Genomic DNA, 26,543 nt, shown 5'->3' with positions numbered 1-26,543 from the left:
AGTCGCTGGATAGGACCATACGAAACAGGATCTCCTCCATTCGACCAAGGAATACTGATTTTACTAGCTCTCTGATGCAGAGATGGCTTTGGAAGAAACTAAGTTAACGTATTGCATTTAAAACTTCAGCATTTTCGTATTGTAAATAGTTTTTCTTTTGTTGATATATAAATTTAACATTTCAATAAAAAAAGAAAAAAGAAAGAAAATATGATAAATTATATGATTCAATATATATATTAATAACTCTATAAATTAATAACTTTATATGATTCATTATATATATAATAAACGAAAAAAGAAAGAAAATATGATAACTTATTTGACACTTGAAAGAAATAAGTTAAGGAAATATATTAAAAATGGAAATCTTAAGTGTCAAATAAAAAAGCACAACTCGTAAAAAAGCACAAGAAATGATCAGATCTCTATAAATAAAAAAATCATGAGAAATTATCACATCTTCATTAAAAACACAAAAAAAATTATCAAATTTCTATAAATAAATAAAAAATCAGATTAATTCCATTAATAATGCACAATAAATTATAAATTTTCCATTTTTAATATATTTTCTGTGCTTTTATTTTTTTCTTTGTTTGTCATATACTATTATATTTTCGAGAAAAAGGTATATGTCAAGTAATATATATAATACTCTCATGCCTAACCCTAACAAATTGCTTTATATTCTCTCTCTTGCTTCAAACGATCTCATCGCCAGCCCTAATTTTTTTTTTTCTTTTTGATTCTCTCGAGTTCTTCATATCTGAACCATGCCAAGTGTCTGGGGTAAGATATTTTGTCTCTAGCTCTTGTCTCTCCATCTCTGTCTCTTTCTTTCAGGTGATATCTAATCGTCCATAATGTTTGTTTGTTTATTTTGCGTGCAGGGAAGAGGACACACTTATTGTGGAAAGCCGACAGATGGCTCCCCGACAAGTATGAGGAACCTGGTTTTATTTGTCTGTCTCTCGGTTTATCTGTTTCAAGAAGGGGTTTTTCTAATGAACATATTAGAGTTTACGGTAACTCGGACATATTCTCGGAAGACTTGGAACATGAGTATTTCTTGAGTCCTGAATGCGACAATATTTTAAGATTTTCGAAAGAAGAGGCACATCAAATAAACTATATGATGTTAGTGGATGCTGTTTTAATGGCTTCACACGATGACGATCACGTATCCCCGTTGGTGATCATCACAAAATTGGCACAAGACACAGAGATGATCTGTAGGGTGCTTGCTTCTTTGACAAGCAGAGGCTTCCCTGTTTTATTTGCACTGCCTGAAGCACCACAAAGTAATTTTGGAATCACTGTATCCTCCAATGTGGTTCTTGGGCCTGAGAGAATCCCAGTGTTGCTTTGTCCACACCTATTTGACCTACTTGACCACCTAGAGCATGAGGAAGAAGATGAAGATGTAAAGCATAGCCAGAGATATTTTATTGAGCTCCCACCTCCCGATGCCCATACCAAAAGTTTCTCCATGCCTCAGGGTGTTGAAACATGCGTCTTCTGGGATGTCTCTGATTACCCTCTCCCTCTCGGTCTACAACTCCCTGTGTTTTATGAGAATATCTTATCAGCTGTTCGTGCTCTTGTTCCTTGTCCTTGTGGTGGTATCTCAATCTATGCCTATGTTGACAATGACGAGTTTGACTATGAAGATGCCCGAGTCTTAATCACCGTGGTACGCAATTCTCCAGCCGACAAATTTTCAAGATTGGCTAAGATGACAATGGACTTTCTTTTGTGGTCAATTGACAATCCTGCTGATCCTCACGGTACTAGAGGCCCTAATTTGCTCTTAATCTCGAAACTCTTGCAAGACGACGAATTGAACTGCCTGCATAAACTTGATAATTTGAGTACTAACGGTCTCAATGTTTTCTTGACATCTGAAAAAATCCCACGAAAAGTGAATTATGTTCATTTATTGTCTTGGCAAGACCTATCAGCAGTTGGAAAGCTCAAGAGCAGAGAGGATACTCATTACTAATTTTCTGTGTGGTTCTTTGTCTTGTTTTAACTCCAAACTGCTTAATTTCTCTCTTTTCAATGAATGTTTAATTGGATTCAAATAAAAAAAAAAGTTTTTTTCAATGAGTGTGACTTGTTTGAGTTTCTGTAAAGCCTTACAAATAAGTTAGACCGATGGAGATGTCTCGTGGAGCAAGTACTTTAACTCTCGATGATCTCCCAGTATTACCCTCTCTTTTTTGGCATACCGCATCTACAAGACCAAAAAGACTATGTTATTATGGGTTGAGGAAGTAGATTACAAGGAGGCATATGTTTACACATATGTTTACGAATTGGGTGAGGGTGAGATATACAAACAAGTTCAAGGGAATATATGGCGTAGATTGAGTGATCAATCTTGTTATCATGTATATGTTCCAAGCCTAGTTCCAGTTTCCAGAATAAGAAGTGTAACACCCGCATTTCTCAAAATAAAATAATAAATAATAATCTCTGAAAATCTCCATTTATTACTTTTCAAAAGTCAACTCAACACCATAAATCCAATAAATAGTTATAAATCCAAATAATAGAATAAATCTTTGAAAATAGCGATAAAATCATAAAACCGAAAGTCTGAAAAGAAATGAAAGAAAAACACCCAAAAGCATTGATCCAATAGCAATCACTCATGTCTGTCAGTCTCACCTGAAAGAGGAGAGAAAAGAGGGATGAGTAACAGGGGAGTCACTCAGCGAGGTAAGAGATGCTACCCACGCACAATCACTGACTTGAGTAAATAGAACTCCCACTATGGAAGTTTAGCTCTAACATGAACAAACAAGACGTCTAAAGCATCACACATAACAAACAATGCGCTGATAGTGCATAGCTAAACCACACACCCCGCACCTCCTCATACGGATATACATATGCTGGGTCGCTAGTACAGTATGTCTCTGTACCCCCGCCCAACAAAGCTGCGTCAATGCAAACGTCTCTGCACCACGCCCCACACAAAGCTGCGTCGCTAGCCCAGACGTCTCTGAACCCCCGCCCTCAATAGTTGCCTCGCTAGTTCAGGCATCCCTGAACCCCCGCCCTCGCACATAGTCCCTACTCATAACTATGTACATAATGTATATATATATATATATATATATATATGTATATATATCTCAAAACTCAGCATCACACAATTCAATCAATAGTTGAATCCTCCAGACCCCTAATACCGGTTTACAATGAATGAACTAACTACCAAACACGACTCAAATAGACTTAATTCATGCTTCGAAATCTAAACTACGATAGAAAGAATTCTACACTGGTAGAGGATTTACGGAATAGACCGTCACATTAGTCAAAATCGGAGATTGATTAGACCATACCCGAAATCTGATATGCCTCGTCAAACATCTAGGCCTTAAAGAGAATGACTTGGCAAACAAGTCACCCATAAGGTCCATGATCGCTTCCTACACATGCCCACGATAAAAGTGCATGTTAAATATGTTTCTTGTGTAATACACTTAACCTTCTCGGACATAGCTACGGCTCGAAAGTCCAGATCTCCAGTGACACGGCTCAGCTCTCCAGTGGCGGTAAGGCTGTGACGACTCCGGCGGTAACTCATGTGGACGGTGGTGATGGCACACACAACAAATCGCCAGCAAGGCTTGGATCAAACTAGCGATGGTTTGTTAAGAACGGTGGTTCCGACACGGTAAGGAATCTCCGACTCTGCCTCAGGTCAACATGATGATTCTGGTGCTGACCAACGAGAGGTGGCTAATATGGAGAAGAAGATAGCGATGAAGAATGGCTTAGCTCTCTCCCTCTCTCTACGATGATGTTGACGGCAACAAATGAAGAAGAGAATGCGTACACTTATATAATTAGGTATGTAATCATTCAATTAAATAATTGAACCAAACCACCGGTTTAAATAAATATTTGGTCCAAGAAATAAATAGATAAACCACTTCTTGGTTTTGGGTCTGGGTCGTTACAATTCTTCTCCACTAACAAAGAATTCGTCCTCGAATTCAAGTCTAGACTCGTCTGCTAATTTTATTTTCCAAAATAAAATTTTGATATTCATTCATGACCTTTGACTCGGTCTCCCAGGTCTCCTAATGAATCATGTCTCTTTTCCAACAACTCTTACCCAACATGATTATCATCCCTTGCACCTCTTTCACTTACTGATCTATAATATCAATTGGCAGGGTATGTCCAGATTTTTTTTTTTGTTTTTTTTGTTAGCTTTTTAGTCGTAGATCCTCCCTAAAACATTCTCATTTTTCCGGTATACTAGGCCGTCTGCCTGAAAATCCAAATCCTTATGGTGCTTGACCACATAACTCCCCTGGCGATCATGAACTTCTTAAATCCGGACCTTGAGCATGTCCACTTGCTCTACTGTCTTTTAAACCATTGATGGTTCTATAAATTCTCGCTTCCCCACTTATGTCCAATAAAGTGATGTACGAAAGCCTACCATAAAGTGCCTCATATGCTGCCATCTCAATATTTGAATGATAGTTGTTGTTGTAAGCAAATTCTGCTAAAGGTAACATTTTCCATAGCTCCCTTCCCAATCCAAAATATAAGCCCTGAACATATCTTCCAAGGTCTGAATGGTCATCTCTGATTTCCCATCTTTCTGCGGATGATAGGTTGTACTCATGTAACCCTTTGTCTCAAGTGCCTTCTGAGAGGTTCTCCAAAATGCAAATGTGAATTTTGTATCCCAATCCGATACAATACTGACAGGAACTCCATGCAGCCTCACAATCTCACGGATGTAAATCTGTGCCAACCTATCAGCTGAGTCCATCTTCTTAATCACTAAGAAATGAGATAACTTGGTGAGTCTATCCACGATCATCCATATAGCATTCCTCTCACCTGAGGTGGTCGGTCGTCCAATAACAAAATCTATAGTCATCATGTTCTATTCCACTATGGCAACGGCAGATTTTGTAGTAACTTGCTAGGCACCTGATGCTTAGCCTTAACCACCTGATACATCTGACATTGTGAAATGTAGTAACATCCTTCTTCATACCAGGCAAATGATAATACTGCTTCAGATCTCTGTACCTCTTAGGTGTTGACCACCTTGAAAGTGTGGTAATTTTTTTTTCTGAATCTACAGCAATTCTTGCTTCTGAAACCACGTGACCTAGAAATCCACATTTTTTTTCTACCAAAGCTACACTTACTCAGCTAGCAACCACTGATGCTTTCCAAGCTTACCTAACATGATCCATAAATGCTCAGCATGCTCCTCTCTGCTACGAGAATAAATCATGATGTCATCGATGAAGACAATCGCACACTTGCCCAAGTGCGTACACAAGACATTAATAGGTTTTCTTAATGCTACCAGTGCATTCGAAAACCCAAATGACATCACCACAAACTCATAATGTCAATAAGTGTACGAAAATCCATCTTCCATATATGCTCCCCATGGCGAAGTACTCGGTCTGATGAAACCCTTATCTGATAGTTCCTCCAATTGCTTTTTCAGTTCAACCATCTCTGTTATTAATCTCTCTCACACGTACAAAGTACAGAGGATGAAGTTTATATACAAGCTTTACTAAACCAAATACAATAACCAATCTAAACCAGAATAAACCAGAGATAGATAATCTCTAATAGAAGCAAAGTTGCAGGGGGATAGAGGGAAAAGCCACATACTTCTTAGCTTTCTAGCTAGCGAGTGGCCAAGTCTATAGGATTTTTATTTTCTTTACCGCTTTGGAATAATTGTTTAGGGTTTCATTGTTACCTTAAATATTTTAGTTGCTGCTTTTTTACATTTTGTTTTCGTGGCTTGGTCACTACGTATCCTGCTGGGTCAATTCATTTTAAAGTAAACTAAGAGTTTGATAGTTGTTTGCATGATTTTTTTAATTTGTTATATACGAACTCAACCTCACTTGCAACCAATAGGGGTGGGCATTTTATCCGTTAAATTTGATTCGATTCGTTATTCGTTTCGATTCGATCCGAAAATTCCGAATATCCATAAACTTTCGAAGCAAAGCAAATACTAAAAATGAATATCCGTTAAAATCGAAGTAAATCACAAATATTAAAATTTTGGGAAGCGAATATCCGATCCGATCCGATCCGGCAATATATAAATAGATATATATCTTGATTATATTTAAAGTTTTAAATGTATAAAATTATATAATTATTATTCTAACATATGATTTGAGAAATTCTATTCATATTATTATTTATATAAAAGTATTACATAAAAAGAAGAGAAACAATTTATGACAATTATAATTTTTTTCTCGCGTTTTGTGTTATTATAATTGTTAAGTAAGTTTAAACTTTTTAAAAAAATATGTAGATTCACTACTTCTTTTAATTTTTATCTTATATATTATGCAAAAATATATTTTACAAAACAAATTTGTATCAAATTTTTAAGATTATTTTGTATAAATCAATAAATATGAGATATCCGTAAGTATTCGTAAATATCCGCAAATATCTATTTATTTCCCGGATATTCGTTTTTCCGAATATCCGTATTTCCCGGATATCCGTATTTCCCCGAAGCAAAGCAAATCGGAAAATTAGATATCCGTAACATACGAAGCAAATCACAAATACCGTTAAAAACCCGGATATCCGATCCGTGGCCAGGCCTAGCAACCAATGTTGACAACAGGTGGATACAACATACAAGTCAAATATTTCTAATCTCCACAAAAAGACATGTAGTCGAACACTGACACAAGTCAAATATTTAGGTAGAACACCTAATACTTATATTCGAAGAAACCAAATAAACTTTATAATTAATTTAGATTAATTGATTAACTAAGTTACCATTTTAGACCTATAATGAAATAATTGCTATTATATAGTACAAACATGTAAGACATAAATAAGAAAATGGTCTCTAATCATTTTATGACTAAACCCAAAAAAAAAAAACAAGCTCCAAAAAGTAGACTTTGGGGCAAAAAAAAAAATTAAAAGGCCCTCGAAGTCTAAGATATAAAAACATGAAACTTACAAAATTATTACTACGATTAAATACTAAACAGGAATGTTTACCACAAGCAAACACATATAAGACCAGATAATATAGAAAGATGTGTATATATTTTCGTTTTAAATGACTGAATGAATGACTTGAGCAATTTCGTTAATAGATTTTATAATACGGACAAGCAAATGTAAATTTTCGGAAGAAGAACAAATCAATGAAAGACGACGACGACTTAATTTAACACAAAGACAAAAAGGGTTGTTCAAACTCACAGTTGCATGGAAGCATATCAAGATTACACTTGACAACAAAATATCATAAAAGTCCCAAATATTTACTAAGCGCAGCAGGGCCGGTCCTGGGCAAAGCCGGATGAAACATTCGTCTAGGGTCCCTAAATTTTTTGAAAAAAACTACATAAACATAGACCTCCAAATTTTTTTAAAAAGCCCCCAAATTTTCTTAAATGTTTTTTTCAATGAAATCTTTACGAATATCGCCTAAGGCCCCCGAAATTTCGGGGTCGTCCGTAGTGAAATGCGACTTTTATAATCTTCTGATCAGTTACTTCTGTCCATTCCCTTACTAAAAATAATAATAATAATAATAAATATATGAAATGACAAAAAAGCATGATTCTGTTTGGAGCTTTATCTTATTAACTGACATAATTGATTAAATATATAACAAGACGAGGGGATTACAAGTATATTAGGGAAGGGAAAACACACAATTTGTAAGAATTTTCAAGTTTTATTTCCAGATTTATACTGAAATTAATATATCACCTGATGAAACATCCGCGAATTCCGAAGCAAGAGGGGAATTGTGATCTGCGAATGGCGTAGCAATAGAAGAATCAAATGATGAAAATCTTCTAAGGACCTTCCCTTTAGTCTGACACTTGAACAGATGGTACTCATTCTCATCGATCAGTACCCTCTCCGACAGAGACGGTGACGGAGCCGACAGTTTCATGTCCTTTTTATTCTTCTTGTGACCTCCTGATGACAACCACAAGAGTCTGGTGTGGATTAGTGCCAGGATTTTCTTGATGGGTTTTCTTGAACCACGACGGATTTGTTCACTGGAGAAGGACAAATGACACGGCGGAGGGGTGAGAGGCAGCGGAGGTAGCTCGGAGGAGGGGTGCTTATGCTTGGGAGTGCCGGGATGGGATTCCCATCCGAATGGTATGGAACCGGCGGCTCCGTCGTAGTAGTAGATTCTAAAGGAAGGACAAGCTGGTGCCTGAGAAGATAACCTTTGTTTGGTCGACGGTATCTTGTCGGAGAAGATGGCCGTGTCTTGCTTTCTCAACAGTGATACAGGACGGTCAGATCCACCGGTTGGCATTGTTGTCTTGAGAGAGTCAGAGCGTTAGAGAAAGAGAGAGGGGATCTATGCATATAAGACATATGGTAGCTATCAAGTATATATGGTGCCTGGTGTCCTGTACGTTTTTTTTTTTACTTTTGGACTTGGGTGTGTAAGGAAGAATGAAAAACAAAATGTAGCGCTGAAAATGAAATGCTACTATAAGTTTAGTTTACATGCGAGGTTAACGGTTAGATTGATACATGTTAATAATGCCAGAGAGCAATCGCTCACTAGAGAAATTAGCCCTTTTCGAGTTTGACTGTTTGTGTTTTGATCTAGGTTGCATGGAAGCTTCATCGGACTCCGCTTCCCGCTTCGAAATCGGAATCGGAATCGGAATCGGAATCTACGTGGAAGCTTCATATGACTAAACGAGCCATGACACATGCATCTTACATGTGCTCTACGTACCACCACCGGGCCTTGCTTTCCTTAACACTGATTCATCCCCGTGGTAAGTCCATTCTCATTTCATTAATTTCTTTCAGTGTCATACCCATGGCCGTCATACCCATGGCCCTAAACTATGAAAAAGGAAAAACATTTTTACATTATTACTTACTTTTCTTCAACATCCAAAAACTATAAGATCATAATCGTAACATCAAACGTGCCACTCTTGTGAGTTACGTTTTATAGTGATTAAATACTCATATTCAGTTGTTACCAAATACTTTTTTGGTGTCAACGTTGTTACCAAATATTTAAGTTAGTGGTTAAACAGGCGAGAAAAAACAAGGTCTAGATATATATTTAAACAAGCTTGTACTCGTCATTAGTCAAGAGAGAAGACGCAAAGCAGATGGTTTTGAAGAAAACAAAAAGATATTTCCTTTAACCCCCACACCCTACAAATTAAAGAACCCAAGACATACAAGAACAACTCACCGAAGAAAAGACAAGAGGGGGGCAAATCTTCAACATATGTGATATGTATATTTTTCGCATGTAAAAGCATTATATACGATGGACGAGTTGTTTAGATAAAGGCAAAATGATTATAGCTTAGCTCATATAGCATTATTTGGAGGTAGGGGCGGATGTAGAACAAAATTCTAGTGGGGGAAAATCATATGTAAATACACATATAAAGCTAAAACATGATTTTCAATAAACATAAATAACGAAATTTTGGGCAAGCTACAAAGAATATAATAATTCTATAGGGGGCAACTGCCACCTTCTTGGGCTTGGTAGAACCGCCACAAAAAAAAACAGTTTTCGCAGCCACAAAAAAAGAGTAGCATTCGCAGCTACGTATGATTGATGACAACTCTCTTAGTGACACTACTTTCAAGCAATTAGAGTAGCTCCCCTTATTCGTTTGAGCTACTTTACAAGTCATGTGCTAAGATAAACTTACTAGATAACCATGGTATTGATATCTTATAGAAGAGCCCATCGACTCTGCTTTTTGACTTTTATTCAAGCACTAGACTGAAGAACATCTGCATGATGAAACACAAAATCAGTTTCAAACTACACACTGACACTTTTACTGTCTTGCATGCAGACCTCTTGCTACAAATGCAAGATGATGTGGCAGATGATATTCGGGTAAGCTTCTGCCTTAAAACTTCAATTTATCAGAGTGAATACGCATCTCAGTGCATTGTCAACAAATCTATTTAACACACTATTTCATGAACATTCTTTTCGTATTTCAGGCTTCCAGCCTTGGTGAATCTATCTATCTATTACTATAAAGAAGAGCTATTCTCTTCTCCTATGCTGCCAGGTCATCAATTCATGTATTCTGGGAGTGACACATGTCCCTTACAATCATACACTGCGTTTTGTTTGAATCGTTTATGGGTGATTTGGGCTCATAACAAAACAAAATCAAAGCCGAATTCTTACCTTCACCTTCTTCAGACATTGCGACCATGGATTTCTAGGGTTCATCATGTTGTGGGAGCTTTGATTAGGTCAACCGACTATGGAGTTCCTGGGGTTTTATGTTACATGAATTGTCATGAAGAAACTCTGGATCGAACTCTGTTTGTGACGTTTTCATTTGAGGTTCCTCTCCTCCAGACCGTTACAGATGCTTTGATTGATGGTCTTAACTCATTCTCCCCACTCTTACCAAGATTCCTCATTCAATGCACTTCTCTTCCGGTCGGTCAATCTTTTGCTATAAAAAGGTGTATACATTCATCCGTAAACATCATCCTTTCACTCCTCACTCCCTTTTCCTTTATTTCCAAAACAAACCATTTACAAGTGAAGGTATGATTAGTCATTTGAGTTTAACGTTTTTCAGGCATAGATTTTGAGTATATTAATCATCTGATTCTTCCGTTTTCCAATTGGTTCGTGCGTTTGTGTAACCTATCAGAAAGCTTATACATGTCAAAGATTCAAGTTTTTTTTTTTTTGTCAGTTTGTCACTTACAAATGAAGAATCAAACGAGCAAACAGAGAAAATATATGTAGATCATTAATACATCTAGAAGTCTTTAGCTTCGATCTATCTATATATCTCTGCTCCCAAGTTTCTGGCTTTAGCTCATTACCATCTTGATTTTCTACCAAACTGATGAAGTAATGTAGTCTTGGATCCGATATGATTATATGCGTCTTTGATGTTCCGTTTCATGTACTCTTCAGTCTCTTTGTTATGTAGCTAAGTACGATTCACTGTCTTTGATTGTGATACATTCAGATTCGAGAACATAACAAACATTTTGAGTGAGACAGAAAACGTTACCGTGGGTTGGACATCTCATTATTTCATACATACCTAACAGAACAAACAGATTCTCGGGTGGTCTCTTGCTTTAAGAAATAACCTCTATGAAACTAAGAAGCACAGATACACTATTAGAAGTAAATTAACAGTACATTGATCCCTTAGTGACCTAACACCATCGATAATTTGGTATTTGGTTGCAGCTTTCCTTCTCTGCAGCAAATAACAATTTCCATATCTGAAGGCAGGAACAAATAATGGATCTATCAAGGTATTATTGATATTTTTCCAAGATGTGTTGTACATTAATTCGCATGTAACGAATCCATTTTCTAATATTGGCTTATTAGGCCTCCCTTTGCATACTTTGAACATCATATTTGTTCTTCTTTGTGGAACATTCACCGTAAACGGCAAAGTAAATCCAGCATCGGAAGCTAATGTAAGTTCTTTTACTCACTAAAGAATATGTGATTGTCATAGACATCAGCTACTGTCAAATGTGAATATAAATTCTTCTTATATAGAGTTTATATCATCTTCTCATCTCTACATATATTCTTATCAAATTTGTTGGCTAGGGTTGGCGATCCAAAAGCTGCAGATATTGTGTTCACATGTGGGGTCTATATAATTGACATTAAGTTCGGCTTTGGTTTGTCTCTCCACATTATTTAAAAAGCTACCCTTTTTGCTTCTACTTTGGCCCAGAGAAAATTGATGGTTAGTAGTTTCGGTCACTGGTGAGGTAACATTGGTGTAGAAACTCTCTTCAGAGTTCTTTTCGGGTTCAAAAAGAAAACATGGCAATGGTGGTGAAGAAACTCATCCAGATGAGCTTGGAAATGAACACACTGGGGTATCATCATCCATAACTTAAAACCATTTATTTTCCTCATTATGTATTAACTTTTCTGCCACGATTTTTTTTTTGGGTTCATGTATCTGTTAATTTCTTATGCAGAAAAGAGCTATGGTTTCAAGAGGAGAGATGACGTTTCAAGATGTTTACGGTGCAGAGGCATTGCTGAATGAAGAAGATGAGGAGGATGATAGTGGTTGGAACCTGAGCAGCAGACGATACCCGTTGAGTTTGTGAAATGGTGTTGCGTCAATTCCACTATGGTGAATCGTGGTGATATGGTCCATTGTTATGTATGCTTTACTTTCACTATGACCCATGAAGTTATTATGACAGGTTCTTCGGAAAATCACTGTCTCCTTTGATGCTAAACATTGTTATCATAATCACACATTATTTTAACACATGTTATCTTTGTAGATTGTAATTGTCTTTGTAATGTTCCTTTTTGAAATTATTTTCTTATGTTCAGTACACACCGACAATAAATATATGAAGTATAAGGTGCATTTTTGCTGAGCTCTTACAGGGAAACCTCTTTTACCTAGGTGAACAGGTGGTCCATGTACATCAGTTGGATTTGATGACTAATATGTTGGGAATTCCATCTGCGGAAGCCATTGAAAGGTCCAGTGTCCCTTTCCAGTTTTCACAGCTGCATTGTTACTTTTTTGGCTGAAATGCGTGCACTCAGTGTGACATGTTAGGAACAGTAAAGCTCGAAGGTACTTGAGAAGCATAAGGAAGAAGAAGCCTATTCCTTTCTCACATAAGTTTCTACATGCTAATCCTCTCGCTTTTTGTCTACAAGAAAAAAATGTTGTCTTTTAAATCCAAGGACTTATGTTTTTTCAGATTTAACCAAACTCAAGACAATACCTATTTATGATTTCAATTTTTAGGATTTAACCAAACTCAAGACAACAAAAAAATTTAGAAGTGAATTTTACGAATATGTAAAACTTTGATAAAATAGGACAACAAAAATTCATATATTGAAAATAAAAAATACAATACAAAATACCAAAAACAAATATTGATATGAAAATAAAATAATATAATTTCACTGTCTGAATTAAATACATCATAAATTATTTAAAAACATAAAATAAATATATAATTTTTTTTAATTAACTACTAAAAAACCTCAACAATCTATTAAAAATTAGTAAACAGCACCGATTCATTTAAAGAAAAAAGAATTATGCATAACATATATCCAAATTATCAAAATAAAAACAAATATTAATTGGGAAATTATGTGAAATAACCAACAGAAAAACTATAATTCACTAACTAACTAAAATCACACCCTTTTTCCTTTTTTTTTATATCAATTTCTCTACCTTTTCTCTCCAAATCTGATTTCCTCTTTTTGGTTAATTCACAAATAAACCCATAAATATTTTACAAAATAAAATAAAATTAATTTTTGGTTAAATATTTTATTTGTGTATGATAGATGAACAGTTTGATGAAGATTGCATTTGTTGAAGCAGGGTTGCAACGGGATTAACTAATGATGGAATTTTGGAGAGATGGGAAAACATTAAGTTGGTTATCATGGAAGCTTGGAATGAAGAAGATAAAAGATGCCTCGATCGATTTGTTTGGAAAAGTTAGATGATTGGATTAAAAAGAACATGACAACTTGGTTTGGTCCCAAGAAGTATGTCTTCAAGATCAATTCCTAGAAAACACAAGTTTTGAGACCTAACATGTTCACGTAGTCAGAATTTATCCTTTTTTTACTTCATAGGTTTGTTATATATTCTACTATTTTTACTAATATTATCCAGGAGTTTCAGATGAACTGAAATTTGCTAGCTCAAAGCTTTACATTGTTACCACAGAGAAAATGTTGTAATAAAAATAATAACAAAACAAAGATTTTAAGGAAAATCAGAATAATCATATAAAATATGTAACTATAATATTAAAGGTTCAGGCTTTGGTTGACCACCTTAGGGAGCAGCTTCGCCAGATAATGCGATTCCATCTTGCTGCCCAAGTGACCATAGTGAGAACTGGTGTGATCTTATTTTTTTCAGTTCACAATCCTAACCCAAAGATGTTGCAGCATGATGTTGCAGCATGTATGATTTTCCCTCAAGAAACTTATTAAGGCAAACATTACTTTATGTTATGAACAGATTTTCTAAAGAGCGAGAAAACACACAGATCATTTGTTTAGTGTATCCCAATGTAAGTTTACTAAGAACAAATGTCATGTAAAGCTCAAAAGTCAAAATAGATCATATCATGTGAAACAAAAAATATAGAAGGTGTTTACTTCTAAAGAGTTAGTTCATTTGTCTACATCTAAACCATTTAATTCAATCTATGATTTGTGAGTTTTAACATCATTTTGAATCAATTATTTTTTCGAGAACATTTATTTCCAAAATTCCAATGAATTCAAAAATACACATACAAAAATAAGAAATAATATATATTTATCTTATAGAATATAATCAACTACCATTCTAAAGATATTTATTCTAAATACTATCATAATCAAAAAACATTTGTGATCTCTACCAAAAATAACAAAACAAATAGTGAAAATTACATTTATAATTAAAATAAATTTATATTTACAAATGCCATTCAAATATAAGATGTTTCAATATTATTTTTAAATTACTGTCCCGTCCGTAGGGCGGGTTTATCCTAGTAAAATTTAAAATTACGTTATAATTGATAGTTTTAACCAAATTTAACATTTTAGAGTCTTTAGTGATTTTAAATAATGACATAGACGTACATATTAAAACGAGAATGAAAACTGGTGTTCACATATATCGAGAAAGTTCAAAATTTTAAAATTAAATAAATATACAAAATAGGTTAAATAGTTTATTGTGTGTTTAAATACAAAATGTGAATATTTTCCATTTCAATATAAAATAGAGAAAAATAAATGAAAGGGATCTTTAAATACAAAAATAAAACTGGAGTTTCTATTTTTAATTCAAAACAAAAAAATCAGTAAATGCAACTTGCTTAATCTTGGTTTGTAGATTCACAAACACCTAAGCCGTGGAATTATGTTTCCTAATACAAGATGACATATTCATCTTGGTTAAGGTTTAAAGGCTTCTACACCCAGGTCTGGGGTTCGAATCCCAGACTATGCAATTTATTGCAGATTGCAGGAAATCCAGGTTTCAAGTCCCGGAGAGAGCGGTTTATTAAACAATTATGCAGACTACAGAGGAAAGACTTGCAAGGGATCTTCAACATGGTGCAAGTAAATCTGGTCAGGCGTGGATCTTCATAGGACGGCTCATGTGATGCAGTTAGGCGTAGGTCTTCATAAGGCAGGTAGTATTGTCGGTTGTCGAATCGTCTATGTAATCTTTCCTATATCATAATTGTAAGATCGTAATAAATCAGCGTTAAAAAAAAGATGACATATTCATCATTTTAACATTTTTTTAAAAATGTAAACTGAAACGGACAGAAGTTAAGATAATATTGCCAAATAATGAGAGTAATTGATCATTTGAAATTATAGATAAACGGTAATAGAGGATTCGTATGAATTAAAATGGGAAAGAAGAAAAGCAATTAGCCATAAATTTTGAATGAATCTCCATGAAAGAATCAAAGGCATAAGGCAAATAATACTCTAAATAAGCCGTTTACTTGAATGTTACTTGCTAAACTTGGGATTCTCTACCATAACTATGAAGATTTTCAGACATTAATGATTACCCTAATGATCAATAAATAGAACCAACTCGGGTTCCTCTCACAATCTCATTATTCACAAACAAACACAAACCTCAAAAGAAAACTAATTTTGTTCCTTTGACCATGGAACTCAACCTCACTACATCATGCTCCTCCAGCAGTATCTCATCGTCTCCTCATGAGATGGGGTTTTCAACCGATACCAAAGGGAAAATGGAAGAGAAGATTGCGGTTGGGCCAGCAAGTGAGAATCCGAGGCTAGAGTTTTGCTTCTGGTTACGGAGTTTTAGATGAGGCAGAAGGGACGAAGAAGGAAGGTAAAGCGAAGGTGTTTGGTTGCAACTTCTGCGAGAAAGAGTTCTCTACGTCTCAAGCCTTAGGAGGACACCAGAACGCTCACAAGCAAGAGCGATCATTGGCCAAAAGGCGTAAAGAGAAGGAGATGAACTATCATGGGCTCTCCTTGTGCAGCCAGTACCCAGCAAGTGGTGATTTCTTCAGCAGTAGCAACAGCTCGTAGTACGGTCTTGGGGTTCGTTACAATCCCAACATTGGTAAATCGAAGGCTTATCCTTTCAACATCTTAAGATGTCGATTAGGATATAGAGAGCATAACATAAATTCCCATATCTCTCTCCCGTCTCACCTCTTGTGCCAAAACACTGACGTGTTTTCCAAAAATTTGATTTCAAACCTAGAAGGCAGCATCTATATGAACCAACACTAACTAGAGTAGGATATTTTTTGTAGCCTGCACTTTAGAATTTAGAAACTATAAACTCTGAACACTGAATATAAAATATTAAATGGGTCATTTAAACCCCCAAGAGCCACTCTCAAAGACAACCCTATGAGCTTCCACTTCACTGCATGGCCAACATCTCGTAAAATATCACTTCTTTTGACCATCGTTTATATCAAAAGATATTAGATGTACTAAATCGAGATTTCATGATTCTCCTGATAAAGCTGTGTAGAAAACTAAACTATAACTGGAAAATTATCAATTTTGCTGCAAAATTTAAAGGCAATAATAATAGGATCATGAAATCTCGATTTGAAGTTGAATCTCTGCATAATTTAAAATCAATAATAGTAGTAGTAGCTCTCTCTCCACTGTTCCCGGGATAAAACTAAAAGCATTACATACCTCTCACCTCTTGCTGATGCTGATTTCTTGAGAAACAACTTCTTCTGCGTTAGTCTGCAACTTTATCAATGCCCATATCCACAGCACTTGTATCGAGGTTATTAAAACAGCCAACAGCTGTTTTATGCTTCTTAAGCAATTTGGTAAATGTACCCATTGCCAAAGTTAGAAAGCTGAAGAGAACATCAACCAAATCTTTACCGGCCTCAGCCAGAACAACCTTGTTCTTCTCTTCATCGATGACAAGTCTCAGATAGACCTTTGCTTCCCCAGAACTTTCAGCCATTGTCGCCCTTTTGGAGGTAAGAATATGGAAAAGAGAGAAGAAATACTTTAAAGAATAAAGAGGAAGAATAAAAATAGTAACAACCCTTAGAGTTTCCCCATTTAGAACAGTGTGGGGAAGCTAATATAAACAGTTTAAGACAGTCTTTAAGTATGACATTGAATACCAGCAGCCCTTTAATCTTCCCCCTTGTAGCGTGCACTTTATATTCAGAAACTTTTCATTTATACGTATTATTACATACCAGTAACCAATTTTATGAGTGTATAAACTCCTAGAGCATCTCCAAAAAGACACTCTATTTTAGAGTTTCTAAAACTTCATATTTGAAGTTTAAAGGTAATCTTCTACAAAAGCAAAACTTCAAACTAAACTTCAAAAGTATTTATATTTTATATTATGATCCTTATATTTATGATACTTAATTTAAATTCATACAAATTTAAAAATACATAGCACATATATAAAAAAAAATTATAGAAATATTAATTAACAAAATAATTCAGTAAAATATAAAATTTTACATAGAAATACCTAGTTAAATAGTAAACTACATGTAAAATACCACATTAATCTATAAAACTATTGTTCGTAATATTTTCAGATATGATCAATTAGTGCATTTGTTAAGTTTTTTTTAATATTATTGTTATCTAAATCTAGTTTTGAAAAAATGCTTATCTTAAAGTTTTTTTAATTTTATTTGTAAAAATTAAAACTACAAAAGCAAATTTGAAATATTTCTTAGTTATAAAGTTTTTAAGGATTAAAAAGATAAAACGACAAAATATTTAAGAATCATAAATGTAATATGTAAATATAAGGACCAAAATGCAATGAAAAATATGTGACTTCAAATTTGAAGTTTTGAGTAGTGGCTCTCTATATTTGAAGTTTTACTATTCAAAATTTGAAGTTTTGAAGTTCTTTTTTTTAGAGCAAAAAACTTCATATTTGAAGTTATAGAAAATCTTTTAGAGATGCTTTTGACACTGAATAAAAATATTAACAAGTCATTTAAACCCCCCTAGAGGCCAAGAGCCACTCTTAAAGACAACCTTTTGAGCTTCCACTTCACTGCATGGCCAACATCTCGTAAAATATCACTTCTTTTAGCCATCGTTTATTTCAAAAGAAATTAGATGTGCTAAATAGAGATTTCATGATTCTCCTGATAAAGCTGTGTAGAAAACTATACTATAAGTGGAAAATTAGCAATTTTGCTGCAAAAATTTCAAAAGGAAAGGCAATAATAATAATAGAAAAAACCAAGTCAATGTGGTAGCAAGCAGATGAAGTTTAATCTCTGCATAATTTAAAATCAATAATAGTAGTAGCAGCTCTCTCTCCACTGTTCATGTCTCTATCTTTAGTCTCTTTGAAATAGGGTTCGATCTATCTTCCTTCACAAGCAAACTCCTAAAAGCCGAGCTCAAAGCAGAGCATGTCACCAGTGAAGCTTTCAACAGATTCAAAGCCTAATTTTTCAAAGTAACAGAGAAAATCACAGTATTGTCTTCTTAACTGGCCAAGAAAGAAAGAAAAAGGGTTTAGTTAGTTATATATACCTCTGCACTGCTGATGCTAATTACTTGCACCTCCATATCGTCTGCTTGACCCTTCAACTTCTTCAGTATACTAAATGTTGAGTTAGACTTCTTAGTTGTAACCAGTGCCGGCCCTGGGGTAAAGCACCTAAAGCAGTTGCTTGAGGCGCCACAGCTTTATATAATATAAGGGGCGCCAAGACTTTGTAAAGTCATATTAGCTTAGTGGTTTGGCTTCTATAACAACAAGACTTTTGGTAACGAGTTCGACCTCTGCTCTCATATTATTATTTTTTTCTTTTAATTTTATTTTTTTTCTGGATAATAGTATAGTCATTAATAACAATTTGACATGAATAAGTTAGTTACCTTTTCTAACAATTTAGTTTCTTTTACTACAACACTATATTAAATGGTATATATTATTAATAAACTATTTAACTAATTAAATCCTGATTACTTTTTTAAGGAGATCTTTTTTTCTTGACCCTCCCCCAATCTCCCATGTTCACGTTTTTTCTATTTCTTCATTTTTTTGAAATTTTTTATATTTAATGAAAGTTTATATTATATGAGAATACAAAATATCCTAAATTGGGTTCTAATATTCTGTGAGACATTTCTCAAAATGAAATTAGTGTTAATGTTAACCTTTTATCATATGTATTGCTATACTATACAATTTATGTTCTTCTTTTTATTCTTTTAAAAAAATAGAATTAAGAATCAATCAAATGAATTGTCAATGGAATATTTTTATTTTTTTTTGCAATTGTCAATGGAATACAAACTATCTAAAAACGTGGTTATTCAAAGCTGATCAATGGTTCTGCGAGAAAAAAATACTTGTCATATATATGGGGCATTATTTTTTGGATTCGCTTTAGGCGCCACGTTAGTCCGGACCGGCCCTGGCTGTAACGATCAGATCATCTGTCACAGTAAACTTTGTCCCTCTCTTCACAAACCCAGTACCATCTGTCATCTGATTTTGGATCCACAAAAGTCATGGGACGGCTACTATATGTTGTAGTCAAACTGAAGCTCTCAGATAAATAGTAATATATGTAAATTATATATGATAATTAAGAATATAAACATAATTTATTTTATTGATATGATCTTCATATTTAAAATGTTGATTTTAGTAAATTAATATTTTATTTCAAGTAGAAAGTTATGTTTCATTTTTATCAAATTAAATAAAACAAAACTTTAACCTTTTTAAAAATATATACATATGTGCTACTATTTAGTTATTTATAATATTATGGATTACAAAATTTTATTATTTTTATTATATAAAAACTATTGTAATGATTAACTTAATATGATTACTAATTGTTTTATATAGTAATAGAAAAAAAAGAAAAAAAAAACTATTTGAAATATGTTCAAATTATATAAAATTCAATATCTAGTCAAATTAGTAAAATAGCTTAAAAGATATATAAATTTATGTTTTTTTTGTATAAAACCGAATAAACCAAAAATCGACAGTATATAAACTGAACCAAACTAAATTAATTTTAGTATAGTAGATATTATTTACAAACTGAAATACCGAAAAACCAAAAAAAAATTAGTATTTGTGCAAAAAATATTAAAAGAGGGACGCCAACTTAATTTCCACACAAATGAAATCTGGAGCAGACAAAAGAACTCTATGGGCTTTTACCACTTTCACTGGACTCTTAGCCCTCAGGAACAGACAGCCCGTTGAGTGTCGACGCCGTTTTGCCTGGAGCTCCGTTCTTCTCAGAATGTTTCGTTTGCTCGAAGAGCTAGAGCACAAGTCTTCAACTCTCCCTTGTCTCTCTAGGCCAGAAGAAATGGTTGCTGACCGCTTATTATTACCTTCAAGAATCCTCCTTTGCTCCCGCGTTAAAACTACCTCTCAAAACCTTGTCAACATCTCCCGAATCCGAAACAACCCCATCCTCCTCTGATCCATACTTGGTGGACAAACTTTGTTTCAGTTTAAACCAAGCTAATAACAACAACAACACAGCGACAGCGGCTTTTCCTCTGCTTAATCACCTGATTCGACTTAACTATAGCTCAAAGGTTCATCCAACAATTAAGTTTACACCTTCCCAATTTCAAGCACACGTCTTTCTCTCTAAGCGCAATCATCCATATCCTAGTAAGGAGCGGAAGGCTATCCGATGCGCAGAGAGGATGATTAGGAGAAGCGGCGTCTCCAGGGAAGAGGTCGTGAGCTCATTGGTTTCCACTTACAGTAACTGTGGCTCCAATGATTCCGTTTTCGATTTGTTGATTAGGACTTACGTTCAGGCTAGAAAGCTAAGAGAAGCTCACGAGGCTTTCACATTGCTGAGAAGCAAAGGCTCTTATAGGAAGCTTGGTGAGGCTCGGGTGGCTTTGGGGTGTTTATCACGACATTTCTCGGAGTGGAATTTTAATGTCTACATTCTCAATATAATGGTTAATGCGTTGTGCAAAGACGTTCAAATGGATAAAGTTGGAGACTTTTTATCGCAAGTGCAAGAGAAGATGGGGGTTTATCCTGATATCGTTACGTACAACACGTTGATTAGCGCTTACTCTAGTAAAGGCTTTATGGAAGAGGCGTTTGAGTTGATGAACGCTATGCCCAGCAAAAAGAGATATGAGGTGTAGGGATGTTTTTCCTGATTTGGTTTGCTTTAGCTCGGTGGTGAGTCTTTTCGCTAGGAGTGGAGATTTAGACAAGGCGTTAGTGTATTTCGATTTTGTTAAGGATGCTGGTTTGGTTCCTGACAACGTGATCTACACAGTTCTTATCCAAGGGTATTGCAAGAAAGGTATGATCTCCGAAGCTATGGATTTGAGAAACGAAATACTTCGGCGTGGTTGTTGTATGGATGCTGTTGCCTACAACACCATTTTGCACGGATTATGCAAACGGAAGATGTTGGGTGATGCGGATAAGCTCTTCAGAGAGATGACAGAAAGGGGTTTGTTTCCAGACTCTTATACAATAACGATACTTATCGATGGACACTGTAAGCTCGGGAACCTGCAGAACGCAATGGAGCTTTTCAAGAAGATGAAACAAAAGAGGATCAGACTCGACGTTGTGACGTACAACACGCTGTTAGATGGGTTTGGTAAAGTAGGCGATATCGATACAGCGAAAGAGATATGGACAGATATGGTATCAAGAGAGATACTACCGACTCCTGTATCTTACAGCATTATGGTTAACGCGCTGTGCAGCAAAGGCCATCTCTCTGAAGCGTTTCGGGTTTGGGATGAGATGATCAGTAAAGGTGTGAAGCCAACGGTCATGATTTGTAACTCTATTTAAAAGGGCTATTGCTGGTCTGGTAATGCCTCGGATGGAGAAAGCTTTTTGGACAAGATGGTCTCTGAAGGTTTTGTGCCGGATATCATCACTTACAACACGTTGATATACGGTTATGATAGAGAGGAAAACATGAGCAGAGCTTTTGGTTTGGTGAAGAAGATGGAGGAGGAGAAGCAAGGGGGAGGATTACTAGTGCCTGATGTGTTTACGTACAATTCGATCTTACATGGGTTTTGTAGACAGAATCAGATGAAAGAAACTGAGGCTGTGTTGAGGAAGATGATTGAGAGAGGTGTGAATCCTGACAAGTCAACGTATACTGCTCGGATAAATGGATTTGTTTCTCAAGATAACTTAACGGAGGCGTTTCGGTTTCACTGGAGACAATACACATTCCATTACTACTCTCCTCTCACTTTCTTCCGAGTCAAGACAGAGAAATGAGACAGAGTAAGGTGTCTGAACGTGGCAACTGATTATAAATGCATTCTTTCTGTTTTTGGACAAACTCTCACTAGTATACACCAACGTCTCCTCTTGTTCACAATTGAAAGAGAAAAAGGACAAACTGCATTGAATTTGTTCAATAATTCAAGATCTTAATTAATACATATTGTAAATGATTCTACATGTGAAAACTTATCTCACCAAACTTGCCACTAACAAACAAACAGGACACAAGAATTTACAATACAAACACAGAGACTTGCAAAATTCTATTAAAAGAAAACACGAAACTACTTCTTGCTTTGTTCATCAACAACAGCGGCAGCTTTTATCACGACAATATCTGATTTGTCATTAGCACATTCCTCAGGAACCACTGCCATTGACCGCCTATTACCGCATATTGTCCAAAGGTATAACGCTAACATCGCTCCTAGACTTCCACAAACCGCACCCAGAACCAATGCACCGAGCATTCTCCAAACACACTTGCTTCACTTCCACCGTCTTCACCTCCTCCTTAACAGTCTTGGAAACTGCGTTTGGATCAAGCGGCTGCGAGTGAATCCTCATCGAGGGATGTCTCATCCCAAAGCTCCATGAGTGGAGATAATGTGGCTTGCAAGAGTTTCCATTTGAAGAGGTCAAACCCACGATGAAGTTCTTTCCTTTCCATAGCTTAGCCAAGTCTACTGAGTAAGACACGAATGGATCTACAGGCTTTAAGGCAGTAGAAACACTCAAACGAACATCTACTCTCTTTGAGCTCGCCTCGTAATTAATCCAGCAATTCAATCTCTTCTCTCCGTGGAAATGGCCATCAAAAGATGAAAAGTTTCTAATTTTAGCAGATTCAGGTCTACCAACTAAGATCCCCACACGGCTTCCTCTCTTGGAGATACCAAACTCAACAGCAACAATCTCCTTTTTCAATAAGAAACCTAGACCTGAGGAAGCGTTATCCTTCCTACCAAAACAGCCTAAGATCCAAACCACTTGGAACCATTACAAAAGCCATGACGCTACCAATCTCTTTGAAGGACATGGAGAAGGAGAAACTAGTCGAGAGGGAACCTGGAAAGCTTCTCCCTTTAGTAGTACCTTGGAAGAGTTTGATGGGTTTCATGTAAATGACTCGCCCTTGGCTCCGACTCACTGAGCCAGTCAGCATTCTTGTCAAAGCTCGGAGATTTCGCAAACCCATCAAAGGAAAACGAGGAATTTGCATCTGCGGCAGCAGCCATAGTTTCGAAGCTGATGACCAGCAGAAAAGCTAGGGTTTTGAAAACCGCCATAGCTGAAATTGAAAATGGGGAGCTTTGAGGAATCTAGAAAGGAGCTTTTCTTTTTTCCTTCTTTCTTCAGCTTCCGATGAAAGGAATTTCTAGGATTCGTGAATGAGTTGCAGTTTTCAAGAGTGTAGAGTTTAAATAGAATTTAAAGACATCTTCTACTGGGAGAAGGTGAACTTTGGTTCGCTATCTTTGTCGCTTGGTAGTTGCTGAATCAGTGAAATTCAATTACCCCCATGTTCTAGATTGTGACATTTTAGGCCCACTTCTTCTTTCTTTTAATAATCCTTCCAAATAATCAAAATTGATCCGTAACGATGTAGGATTTAACAAATGGCTGAGTCTTAGAAAAACTAGACAAAAGAAATTAATGCTGATTTTAAGATAGTGGAGATGAAATGATATTTTATTGTCCACAAATCAAAGAAAAATAGAAAATGTGTGGTTTGAGATGGCAAAGGTGGAGTTGTGTGTTGGCAAACAAAAAGATGGAACCTCATTATCTCTAATAAATGTGTTAATTAGTGGCTAACCCACTGTTATTATCAGATAATTGAATAAAACTATTTGTATTGCATATTGGTTTCAGCTGAATTTCAGTTTTGGTTTAAAAATTTTCATTTACTTTGGTTCAGTTTTTTTTCCTGTCGCCGGTTTATTCTTTCCATTTACAGAGAGTTTTTTGGGGTCAAAACAATATTTGGTGTAACCTTGTTAATAATTGAGAGAAAAAAAAAAACAGAAGCATGAGAGAAGTGAGTGGTGGCGTGAAAGGGAAGGATGATGAGACAGACCGACCCAAAGGCGGTGGTCCCAAAGCTCAGCCGCACTACGATCACGATACTTCGTTAGTTCTATCATGTCACGTGCCTCCCATGCGAGTAATTTGTAATCTCCACCGTCAAACATGTTGACTTACGCCTCTCCGCTAACCTAAATCAACGTTTAAGCTTAATAATAATACGAAACACATGCCCTCAAATCATAAACAACACGATGATACTTAGCGTGCGGATTAGTTAACAATCGAGTATTATCAGGCTTAAAGCCTGTTATAATGTTTTATTTTTCTTTGTACAAAAAAAAAATAAAAATAAAAATAAAGCTGTCTTGTGAATAATGTTTTGCATCACTTTGGTCCACAGACAGAACAAAAACATAGTCCTTCAGATCTTCTGACCTTTCATGTCTTTTTTCCCTTAGTTTTATTTGCTTTTTATAATCTCTTGATACAAGAGTTCATGTTTACTTGTGACAGAAGTCCTATATAAGACTAATCATTTCATGTCCATGTCTTGAGAAGATTAGAAAGTTAGGTTACCTGAGCAGAAATAATCCTGGCTACAGTCTTCTTGCTTGAATCCTGGAGCTCGCCGGCAATCAAAAGCTCATCCAATATGTAATACGCCTTAAAAAACCTACAAGAGATATAGGAAGTACCATCAAGAAATTGAAGTGATGAGTTAATGGCAGGGTAGTGGAGAGTTTGTGGTAATAGTATTTTACCTTGTGGAAGTTATAAATCAAATCGATTCACACACCTAAAAAGACCAAAGATAAAAAAAAAAAAAAATCTTACGAAGTGGAAGCAGAGGTTGTGCCGGGTAGGTAGTTTATTTAACTGACTCAGACCTTAGATCAATCGCAAGTATAATAATGCTGCTCCCAAAGAAAAGACATGTATCAATTGCAACAGACCAAACCGATTAACGCTGCGTCGGGTACGTATTCTTCTTCTAACGCTTGATTGTTGATTCGAAATATCGAATAAGCTAGGTTACTAGTAAGATTGAGCCAATAAGAAGCAATGGTTATCATTCATTTCATTATATCAGAGGCTTATCTAGTTCACATAACATTAAACACGTTTGAATTCATAAGATGGTGATACTGTTAGGGTTTTTCTATAACTATATTGATATTGACTTTGCTTCATTCTCTTATGTTGTCACTTTGATTTTAGAAGTCCCCTTTACTTCTTTTTTTTCTTAGGTTGCTCGGTCCTAGATTCAACGACAGATCTGATTGGCCTTCAGATTTTGAAGCAAAACCCGCAACACGTGTCTTCTGGGATGTCAATGAGTTCCCTGTACCTCTTGATATGCCTCCTAAGAATGTGTATGAGAAGATCAAAACATGTATTGTTGCCAATGATTGTTACACCGTTGACTTGACAATCTGGGCTTATGTTAAAAAGCAACACTTATCTGATCATTTGGTGCGAGAATATAAGGAAAATGGAATCACCTTCCTTGACGAAGGTAAATTTTCTTTTAACACTTTCTCTCTGTCTCTCTTTTCTTACTTATTAAATTGACAGCTTCCATTGTTGATATATGTAGTTTCAGATGATCATAAGAGGTCTAACTGTTAAAACACGTTTTACGTGTTGGTCGGCCTGGACGGTGACGGCATGGACGGTGAGCTGAAATTGTTGACGTCGGTTTTGTCAAAGATTGTGAGCCACCAAACACCTTCTTCATGCTTATAAAAGGAGAGCTGAGGTGAAGAGGAAAATCATCCCAAAACAAGAAAACAGAGAGAAAGAACGAGAGAGGAGAGTAGAAGAAAAAAGAAGAAGGAAAAAAAGTTTTTTTTTTCTCACAAAAAATCTTCTTTAAGAAATTACTAGTAATTTCTGAGTGTATTTGGGATCGGGGTGTGAGTTGTGAGCTTGTAAAAATTCCCTGGTTAATAATAAAAGATCTGTAGCAGGTCCGGAGACGTAGGCAATATTGGCCGAACTCCGTTAACAATTTGGTGTGTGTGCTTCTTTCCCGCTCCCATAAATTCTGGCTTTCCGCAAAATTTGACCGCGTATTTCCTAACAACTGGTATCAGAGCCTGAGTTACGGTGATCGGTCAAATTTTT

General features: G+C 35.6%; 2 protein-coding genes and 4 pseudogenes across 2 annotated transcripts; 4 read left to right on the top strand and 2 right to left on the bottom strand.

Annotated features, from left to right (window-relative positions):
* The first annotated feature begins 706 nt into the window (after positions 1–706).
* On the top strand, positions 707–2,129 carry LOC106334283. Its single transcript, XM_013772594.1, has 2 exons — positions 707–792; positions 894–2,129. The coding sequence occupies exons 1-2, from the start codon at positions 777–779 to the stop codon at positions 2,003–2,005; spliced, it is 1,128 nt and encodes a 375-aa protein (XP_013628048.1). The 5' UTR covers positions 707–776; the 3' UTR covers positions 2,006–2,129.
* Positions 2,130–7,765: 5,636 nt separating this feature from the next.
* LOC106329677 lies at positions 7,766–8,372 on the bottom strand. Its single transcript, XM_013768350.1, has one exon. It carries the CDS (start codon positions 8,354–8,356, stop codon positions 7,766–7,768), a length of 591 nt encoding a protein of 196 aa, XP_013623804.1. The 5' UTR covers positions 8,357–8,372.
* A 7,387-nt stretch (positions 8,373–15,759) lies between these two features.
* Positions 15,760–16,363, top strand: LOC106329675 (annotated as a pseudogene).
* Positions 16,364–20,663: 4,300 nt separating this feature from the next.
* Positions 20,664–22,428, top strand: LOC106329674 (annotated as a pseudogene).
* A 63-nt stretch (positions 22,429–22,491) lies between these two features.
* LOC106329310 lies at positions 22,492–23,874 on the bottom strand (annotated as a pseudogene).
* Positions 23,875–24,417: 543 nt separating this feature from the next.
* LOC106329673 overlaps positions 24,418–26,543 on the top strand; it is a 6,337-nt pseudogene continuing 4,211 nt past the window's right edge.

The sequence above is a fragment of the Brassica oleracea genome, chromosome C3 (genome assembly GCF_000695525.1).
Source record: "Brassica oleracea var. oleracea cultivar TO1000 chromosome C3, BOL, whole genome shotgun sequence".
Classification (NCBI taxonomy): Eukaryota; Viridiplantae; Streptophyta; class Magnoliopsida; order Brassicales; family Brassicaceae; genus Brassica; species Brassica oleracea.
This window is presented reverse-complemented; position numbering and strand designations above follow the sequence as displayed.

Bases quoted from the DNA above. Each gene is read 5' to 3' on its own strand.
- LOC106329677 (XM_013768350.1), bottom strand. From the start codon at position 8,356: ATGCCAACCGGTGGATCTGACCGTCCTGTATCACTGTTGAGAAAGCAA.